The sequence below is a fragment of the Rattus norvegicus genome, chromosome 11 (assembly GCF_021556685.1).
Source record: "Rattus norvegicus strain SHRSP/BbbUtx chromosome 11, alternate assembly SHRSP_T2T, whole genome shotgun sequence".
Taxonomy (NCBI): domain Eukaryota; kingdom Metazoa; phylum Chordata; class Mammalia; order Rodentia; family Muridae; genus Rattus; species Rattus norvegicus.
In genome coordinates, this window is record NC_141544.1 from 40501622 (window position 1) to 40511875 (window position 10254).

Genomic DNA, 10254 nt, shown 5'->3' on the forward strand with positions numbered 1-10254 from the left:
TAAGCCAAGGGCGAAGTTTAGGGGGCGTTTCCTGGGTATGGGCAGTTTAAAAACAACAGTCTTTCATATCATTGGTTTTTGTTGGTCTTTAACATTTTCTCTGTGTGTAGCCCTGGGTATCCTGGAACTCTGTAGAACAGGTTTGCTTGGCCTTGAACTCAGGAGATCTGCCTGCCTCTGCCTCTCAAGTATTGTGACTAAAGGTGTGTGCCATCAGGACCAGCTAAACACTATTTCGTAGTTGAAAACAAGTGGTTGAACTTCAGTCCCCTCCTGTAGCACAGAACAAGACTAGCTTCACAGACCAATGTGCATAGAAAAGCAGGCTGTCCTCACAAAAGACTTCCGTGTGCCAAGAGGGTGTGTGTCACCGTCGTGGAGTTCCAAGCACAGTGCATATGGATTTACGCTTGTGTTTTTCTAAATCCTGAGCTACAGGAAAGGACTGTCACTGCAGGTCAGGGTACAAATGCTGTTACACTGATCAAGGGCAGCAAGCCCCAGAGGTCCCAAAGCGGTTGTAACATGGTCTCACATCAGACTGAGCAGCACCTTTGTCACCTTTCTAGCTGCCTTTCTGCCTGAGAGTTCCTTGACTAGAATCTCATTCCATCCATCTGCCTGAAGCCTTGTTAAAAGGGACATGATGTCACAGCAGTAAAACCTTAATTAAGACAGTTATCTCTTCATCTTAAAAAAAAAGATAAGACTTTCAATACTTTGATCATCTCGAGACATCTGTTTTTTCTCCTCTACATTAACATGGGTGTCTGCACAAACATCTTTTAAATACCCAGAGTCCAAGGATTCCAAATCTTTATTTTAAAATGAAATTCGCCCTATAAAAAGGTAATTATCTTATTATATTAATATCCAAAAACTGTTAACCTCAACAGGGCGAAACTGTCAAGAATTTTTTACTTTTTTTTTTTTTTTTTTTTAGTAAAAATCCTTAGTTAATTTTGCCAGTACTGAAGACCATGATAAGGATCGTTGTCCTCTTATATTTTTGGTTACAAGCCTAGCCCTTCATGGCTGAGCCATCTCTCCAAACCAATAGTGATCTTTCAAGATCAAAGAAAAAAAATATTTGTACCATCCATGAGTCAGCTTCTTGGAACCTGAAGAATTTTCTACATTTTGAAACTAATTTCCACAAAATTTTAATCTCCTTTTTACTCACACTTTCACTTCTCCCTTTTTTTTTTCCTTCACAAGTAAAGCTTTTCCAGGTATGTGGCTTGGGTCGGGGCCATCTGGTGATTCCTGGTAGATGCTGAGGGCGTGGCCTTTGGAGTGCTGAGATTGAGCACACAAAGTGCTGTGCTACAAGTTCTGAAGACACTGTAGCTATGGCCTTCCTCCCCACATCACATGACGCTGAGTGAGGGATACACATGAGAGCCGGAAAAATCATTTTACCGCACTGTAGATCAGGAATTCTTGGAATCATCTAGTTTGGTGTGCTGGGGCTTCCTCATGACTTGCTAACGGGTAAACATAAATATGTCTAAATGAATGAGTCCTAAGCAGGACACAGCAGGATTTTGACAGTTTTTTTTATTGGCTATGTATATATAATTACTTATGTGAAGCTAATTTAGAAACCTATCAGCCGAGGGTGGCTTCTTGATTGTTGTAAAGAAGACATTTTTATTGACATTCTCCAGTAGCAAGGGATGGAACGAGCCTGTCTCAGCCTTTCCCTGCAGTTATGAGATCAGTGATTCAGTGGTTGGTCATCTCTACAAATCAAAGGACAGACAGATGACATCAGGTGATCAATGTAGGCCAGATAAGGAGTCAGGAAATTAGCCATCAATAGACCTCTGACCTTGCAGTGAAGGCAGATACAAATGCTCTGTGTGACAGGGTGACATAAGGTAGGTGAGTGACCAGACCAGAGTGACCTGTGGGAGGATTTGCGCACTTTTCCTTCTCAATTCCGTGTAGGTTTTATTTTTTCTTATTAATTTCTTTAAGATAGTTGCAAGAGAACTTTTACTAATCGATATTTAATTATCGGCATTTTCCATCCTAACTGTGTTCAGGGACACAGAGCACTCGGCGTTTAATCAGGACAGCCTTGATTTCTGCCCTTTCTTATTAGCTGTGTGCCTTTTTTGAATTAAATGGAACATTTTTAGTTAGAGTTTCTTTCTTTCAAGATGTAAGTGATCTTTCCCTGAAGTACTTTTTTCTTCAATTATTCATTTGTCAAGTATTTATAGGGAGCCTGTCCTATTTTAAACATCTTGGAAGATCTAGAGAGCCCAAGAACCTAGCATATGTGCCAACAGGTGACCCACACCTTCCCCTGTACTCCTGCTGGGTGATTCTTTTATGATGCTTAGCTTTGCTCAGCAGATACTAAATTCAGTGATCAGGGGAGTCCGTCAGGCATAGGAAGAACATACTAGAATTATTCCAATTTAATGTTTGCCTCTTTCAGAGGTAACTTTTTTTTGGGGGGGGGGTTTCAAATGTACAGAAAACCCCAAAGGAAATGTTAAAATGCTCGAGTGTCTTTTATTGAATTTACTAATTATTAAACATTTCCCAAAATGTGCTGTGTTCTTCCTCAACAATGAGGGATTTTTTTTCTTGTATGGTCTAATATTCTTCATGTTTAGACATAACATGCGTGTTTTGGGTCGAGAACACACCACAGACATGATGTATGTTTCTCACAGGGCATGTGGTACCTCCCCATTTATCTCTGCAGAAGTGACAATACTGTGTTGACTTGGTCATCCTGGCCTCTCCTTTCCTCTACCTTTTGCAGTTCCTCAGACTTTGAGGAATATACTTTCCAACATGGGAATACATTGTTGCTCACCCAGCCTGTTCTAGTACTCAAAGTTCTCTCGTCACATAGCCATGGTTGGGTATGCTTTATAATATACAGAACATGCTAACACATACATATGAATCATGATACATGAATCGTCTGGATTTGTGTTCACAGTTTTATGTGTAATTTTTTAAAACTAATATCTTCTTTTTTTCTTTTCAGTTCTTAAGATCTGGTCTCTCTGTGTAGCCTAAGCTGACCACAAGTTCCTGCCTCAGGTCGCCAAGGTCCATAGGCATGCACCCATCACATCTAATCTTTAGAGACAAATTCTTTTTTTTTTTTCTTTTTTTCGGAGCTGGGGACCGAACCCAGGGCTTTGTGGTTGCTAGGCAAGCGCTCTACCACTGAGCTAAATCCCTAACCCCCTACATCTAATCTTTAACTAGTGGTCTTACATGCCCAAAGGGCTCAGGAGAGCTAAATGAATAAGATAGTTGTCTTAGGGTTTCTACCTGCACAAACATCATGACCAAGAAGCAAGTTGGGGAGGAAAGGATTTATTTAGCTTACACTTCCACATCGCTATTCATCACCAAAGGAAGTCAGGACTGGAACTCAAGTACATCAGGAAGCAGGAGCTGATATAGAAGCCACGAAGGGGTATTACTTACTGACTTGCTTCCCCTGGCTTGTTCAGCTTGCTTTCTTATAAAACCTAAGACCACCAGCCCAGGGATGGCATCACCCACAATGGGCTGGGTCCTCCCTGCTTGATCACTAATTGAGAAAATGCCTTACAGCTGGATCTCATGGAGGCATTTCCTCAACTGTGGCTCCCTTCTCTGTGATAACTCCAACTTGTGTCAAGTTGACACACATAACCAGCCAGCACAAGAGTCAAGCTGTTTTCTATTATGAATTATTAGAACATTACAGATAGGGTTTGTGATCAGAAAAGTTTCCTTGCTCCAGGAGCCCTGGACTTATTTCCAATATAAATATGAATATTATTATTTTGTATAAATATATATTCTTTTCACTCTTCTGCCTATCTTATGTAGTATCAGGTCAGTGTACAAATGTAAATGTCTCTTTTATTCCCTAAGATGAAGGGATGAGGGTCATAAGCAAACAATGTGAATACATGGCTTGGGCTGAGCCCAGAGTGTTTCCTTTTCTGTACCAACTATCCGCAGACAGAGGTCTGTGTGGGGCTGCATGCAGGAGGCTCTCCATGGAGATCTCCGGTCCTGATAGGTGTGGGTTCAGGAGAAGGGGAGAGAACTCAGGCAGGGAGGGGAACGGTTTTTACCGCCTCCCCTGCTGGTGCTGCTCCTCCTCGGTTACTGGCCAGGCTGAGCCAGCAGGGCAGCAGGGGACGGACTAACTGGTGAGGGATGCAGGGGAGCTTCTGGCAGTGATTTCCGGTGTTTTCTGGTAGAACTGATCTCTTTCCCAAGCGGCAGTGTTACAGCTCTTATGACAGAAGCTTCAGACGATGGAATAATTCCTGCACAACTTTAATCCTTCTGAACATGGATTCTTTTACAGTTTTGGGATGGGTCAGGGTCTGTCAGCAGGTACTTCCTATTGGTTTGGCCTGAGAGCTTGGGAAGACCTCATCTACATATTTGGGGGTGTGGTCCTGCTTCTTCAATGGCTGATCTGTCTTGAGTCTACTTGGCCTGTGGTCCTGTCCTCACCTGTGGAGGAGGACTTGGGGCATTGCCTTATGTGACTGATTTGTCTCAAACCTCTCTACGGGGTGGTGGTGGGGCTGTAGCTATGTGAGAGGGGCCTGATCTCCTGGGAGACTGGGAATGTGCCAGCCTTCCCTTTTAGGGTCACCAGGGATTTGACCTATCTTGACCAGGAATTAGGGTTACCTTTCATAGCTGGCTGCCCTACAAACCTGGAAGCTTCTAGCCTCCATACAATCCAGTCTTCCAAGCTGACTTATTCAAACTGGCTCCTCTTGGCTTCTGAGATTCTAAATTCTTTTGCCTGGCCTCATACCAACTTTAGCAATATTTTCTAATCTTCTGGCTCCTTCTCATTCTCTGTCTCCTTGTTCCGTCTTCACCTATGTCTAGACTGTTCTCTCTGAAACCTGTCTCTGTAGAACTGTCCCAGTAAAACTGCCCCCCCACATACCCCACTACCTGTGCCTAGCTCCTTCACTCTCTCTCTCTTCCTGCATGGTTTTTAAGTAGCTTCTCTTTCCTGTTCTGGTGAGAGTTGATTGTATCCTATCTCTGACACGTTCTGTCAAATCTTTCTCAGATTCGTCACTTTGCACCTTAGTTAGATGTCACTTTCAAGCGTGGCTGCTTCATTTGCAAAGAAGACAGAGAACTTTTAGGAATGTAGTCCTTCCTCCTGCAAGTGTACATCGTGATCCAGTTAATCATACGTCAGGGTGCAGAGTAGTTAAGGCATGTTTCTTGACCCACTTTTCAAACAGAATAGGATTTTTAAATTAATTAATTAATTAATCAATTAATATTTTTACATAGCATGCATTGTGTTAGACATACAGGAGGAGGTATGCACATTATATAAAAATTCTATGCTATTTTACTAGAGCATCAGCAGATCCATGGGGGGGATCCTGGGTCCAGTGGCTGATGGGTACTAAGGGACAACTGTGTAAACTGTGTATGTGTGAGTACTAGAGAAAGACATGGAAAATAATGTCCTCAAGATCAAACCCAGGACCTTGAGCTCACAGCTAGTAATGATCTGTCACTGAACCCCAGCTCCAACCCCTCATGGAGATTTGTTGAACTGGGACATAAGAAACAAAAGAAGCTAAAGGCTGTATTTCCGGACAAAGTTTCAGTAAGAGATAGAGTGCTTTCTTCACACAGGACAACAGGCAGGGCCTTGATGTCTACACTGCAAGAGTAGCTGACTGATAGCCTTTTCATTCCTTTGTAAAGTAATAACTTCAATAACTTGTTGCAACTTTGTAAAACATTGATATTTGTCTTCTCACAAAGAGAAACACTCTGCTGTTTTGTCTTTTAAGCAGTCAGCACTTAATTTGTTGCTCTTAAAAAAAAAGAAGAAAGAAAAGATCACAGGCCAGTGAGGTGGCTTAGCAGGTAAAAGCACTTGCTGTACAAGCCTGACCACCTGAGTTGAATCCCCAGAATTCATAGTGGAAGGAGAGAGCTAATTCCAGAGGCTGTGGCATGTGCACATCTACACACACACACACACACACACACACACACACACACACACACACACACACAACACACACATACACTATGTAATTTGAAAGACCATTGACTTGGATGATTGACCTATGGGTCTTTAGAATGTGTCTAGTATACTGGATATGTCTAGAGGAGGCACTAAGTAAAATGTCCCAAGACTTGTGATTTAGGAGAAATTAAAAAGAGACCAATGCTTAGGCATTGTAGTTTACAACTGTAACTCCAGTATTTGGGAAGCTGAGGCAGGAGAAATTGCTGCACATTTAAGTCCACCCTGGGCTACATAGTAACTTCCAGGCCACCTTGGGTCTGCAGAGTGAGATCCTGTACCATCCATGGTTAATGTGAGTTTGAACTATTGCAGCCACTATGGAAGCCAGTCGGGGCGGGCGGGGAGGGCTTTTCATAAAAACTAAGAAGAGAACCAGCCTATGACCTCCTTACCTCTCCTGGGCACATACTCAAAGGACTCCAAGTCTTGCTATAGACACTTGGCTGTCCACATTGATCTCTTTCTACAATAGCAAGGAGATAGAATCAGCCTAGATGTCCACCCACAGATAAACAGATCAGGAAAGTGCAGCCTAGGTACACAGTGGGGGTTTATTCAGCTGTAAAGAAAAAATGAAATTATAAAACTTTTAGGAAAATGGCTGGATTTGGGAAACGTAGAAAGGGACATAACCCAGGTTCAAGAAGACACATACTGTATGTGGATCCTTATCTCCAGTTGTTAAATATGCAAGGAGGAGGAGGAAGGACGAAGGTAAAGGGAGATATGTCTATAAGAACGGAAGAACAGAGGCTTGAAGGGAAGTGGGGAGAAAAGAGAATAGCATGGATTGGGGGCAGAGGGTACAGTGGGGGAGAGAGGGTAGCATGTGGACGAGGGGCCAGACAGAAGGTACAGAGAGGGTAGGGTGATGAGGCAAGAAATGTACGGAAACCCATGCAGAAGGAAACCTGTTGCTTTGTAAGCTAATAAAACAATAAGCTTAACACCAATACTGAAACAATAAAGGGAGAAAGAAAGGTCTGTCCTTGGCTGCTGGAAAGGAAGGCAGTGAGATGCACAGTGGGAGGAGCGGGGATTGCCGGATGCGTTTGCAGTAAAAGCTGTGTTTCTCCTTGCCCTGTGTCCTGCATTTCAGGAAGGAGCTCATTGCCAAGCTGGACCAGGCAGAGAAGGAGAAGCTGGATGCTGCTCAGCTGGTGAGGGAGTTTGAGGCCCTGACGGAGGAGAACCGGACGCTGAAGATGGCCCAGTCTCAGTGTGTAGAGCAACTGGAAAAACTCAGAATCCAGTATCAGAAGAGGCAGGGCTCCTCCTAACATCAGCCGATGAAATGTGAGCGAGGTTGCTGACTGCCATGCGCTGGCCAAAAGGATTTGCATCTTAAGGAACAGAGAGTAAAATCTATTGCTTCTCTTTATTACCCACATGGCAAATGTCTAGAGTGAGTTTAGTGCCGCCTAGCTTCTAGCTCGAGAGAGGGATATTTTAAGCGAGGTCATTAATGCAAAGCTATCGCCAGTATATATTTTCAGAGATCAAGAGTTCTTTTTTCCAAATATATACGTATATATATATATATCTTAGAAAGATATGATCATACTGTACATTATAGTAGAAAATAATAAAAATAGAATATCGACTGGCCCCACCGAAAGTCATGCGCCATAAAACAAGCCAGTAGGGTGTTCACTGTAGTTTCACATCTGTGCATCTAAAAATTCTATGCCTTTTCATATTGCAAGTCTGCTCAGCTACAAACCATGAAAACTAGCTGTGCTCGGTAGAGTCAGATGTAACTCTTCAGTGACTGACTGTCCTAAGAACAAATGGTTGTATAGCCTAAATGCTTTCTCGTGAAACTATCAGCAGTCGTGCGTCCTTGCCCAAAGCTCACTGGCCAGCGCTGATTTGTGTAAGGAAGAATCAAGGCTGACCGTGCTTTCTTCCCTCTGGGTTAACACTCAGTGGACACGTTTGCGTTGGCGGTGTGGGTCTTTGGGATCTGGGCCCGGGGAAAGTGGAAGCTATGGTTCAGACCCCACACACCATTGAGTGTCTGTAAGACCGGTGAGAGGATATAACTAGTGCTCGGGATCTCAGGAGATAGGTTAGACCAGTGAGGCTGACGGGAATGTGGCGCGAATGCAGAATTAGAGAGCACGATCTCCCTTGGTTCCGGCTCCTACACCTTCCGCCGCCCATCTTTGTTTTGTGTCTGTTTCCAGTCACGTGACTCCTTTTTCATTAAACGTGGATCCAAAGTGCGGCCCTGTGTCTTGCTTTCTTCTTAAGCCCTTTGTGCTAGAAGTTGCCCTGGTCAGAGTTTATTCTTTAGATAATGTGTTATTTGTGTATTTGTGTTTATACACAGTGTGTGACCATACATGTATGTGTGTGCCACGGTGCCCATCTCATTGTCAGAGAACTTCCAGGGTTAATTCTCCTTTTCTACCTCATAGAACTTTGAGATTGAGGCCCAGTCCTCAGGCTTGGCAGCAAGCCCCCACAGAGCCATCTCGCTGGTCCTTTTCTTTGGTTGCCTCAATTAGGATAGAGGACACTACTGGTATGGAGGCGTGAGTCCAAAAATGATACCATGTACAGGGCTACCTTTACTAAAAAGAAACATCTTATCCAATGCCACATCAACTGGACAAAGAGTGATGTTCCCTCATGGCGAACCAATCACTGGGGATCTTGGGCATGGAATAGGAAGCCAGGGCCTGCTTCATACGTACGTGGTGCCGAGGTGGTGAGGCCTCCCCGTTATAGAGATGAAGCTTTCCTGTGGGTCTCAACGAAGCCTGCCTGTCTGACACCTCCTGCTGCTTTCATTTTTGATCCAAGGCAAAAAGTAAAAATTAAAAAAAAAATTAAAATAATTTCCACGATCCTGGTTAGACTCCATTTCTAGTGTTTTTTTTTTTTTTTTTTTTTTTTGTAATTGTGAAGCTTAGAAATACTAACAGAAAGGAGATTTTACTTTCCAAATTTACTCAATCCTGGGACTACTAGAGCAACAGAAAGAAGAACGTTTCACAAGCCTTAGACACAGGGTTTGCTATCTGGAGGATGAAGGAGTTATGGTCTTGTAGAAAACAAGGGCAGGAAAACCCTGCACTCTGACAGGATGAGCGTTAGAGTAGGTAGGTAAGGCTGTTGGGAGGTATCTCAGTCTGTTCTGCTGCTGTGAAGAGACACCATGACCATGACGATTCTTACAAAAGAAAAGCATTTGATCAGGGCTGACTTGCAGTTCAGTCCATTTGCCATCATGACAGAAAGTATGGTAGCGCACAGACAGACAAACAGACAGACAGACAGGCAGGCAGGCAGGCAGACAGGCAGTCAGGCAGACCTGGTGCCAGAGAGACACTGAGAGTTCTACATCCAGTTAGAGTGCAGGCAACAGGAAGAGAAAGACACTGGAACTAGCTCGAGCATGTGAAACCCCAGAGCTTACCCCCAGTGACACACTTCCTCCAACAAGGCCACACCTCTTAATCCCTGTCAAGTAGTGCCACTCCCCAAGGACCAAGCATTCAACTATAGGAGCCTGTGAGGACCATTCCAATGTCACGGGGCTCTGGCCAGGAATAACTGTTTGATAGCACCAGTAACCCTGCTAGTCTCAATGAGAACTTTTACTCAATCTTTACAAAATATACAGAAACAAACTTTGCCCCAGGTATATGTGTTTTCAGTCAATTCCAGATTATTAAGACATGAAATATCATCTATTTCATTGCAAGTCAGAGAAACCTAATGGCAGGATTTGTCAGTCATTCGACAACTTCCCACAAACCTTGCTTACCAACACATCTTATCTACTACAGATCGCTAAGGATTTGCCGTCTTCACATTATAAAGCCATGGTGTAGTGCTTCCCTGGCATTGAGTGAGACCTTAGGGTCAATCCCCAGCAACACCAAAAAGGAAAAATAGAATTAAACCATTCCTGATATAGCAACATTGTTAATATTATATATAGAACGCTAAAAATCAACATGGCAGTCTTAGAATGAGTGTGAAGGTGCCTTGGAGCTAGAATTAGGGAATAATGAAAACCTCATTACATTTCGCAATTGCTCTACTAAAAGACCTGCTATTTGCGGGCCATTTAGTTTGTGCAGACATGAAAAGAATGTGGTCGAACATGGCTGGCGGCCAAACGTATGTGAAATGGCAGCGGTCGTTTCTCTAAGTCACAGAGGGCT

The 10254-nt window shown here is 43.4% G+C and overlaps 1 protein-coding gene across 2 annotated transcripts in view; it reads left to right on the forward strand.

The window, feature by feature from the left end:
• The window catches only part of Map3k7cl (MAP3K7 C-terminal like), a 44383-nt gene extending 36080 nt beyond the window's left edge, over window positions 1-8303 (forward strand). Inside the window, 1 exon segment of one of the 2 annotated variants that reach the window (NM_001013979.1) lies at window positions 7173-8298. In NM_001013979.1, the coding sequence (NP_001014001.1) occupies window positions 7173-7353 (181 nt within the window). In that variant the 3' untranslated portion in view covers window positions 7354-8298. 2 annotated transcript variants of the gene reach the window in all.
• The last annotated feature ends 1951 nt before the right edge of the window (window positions 8304-10254 follow it).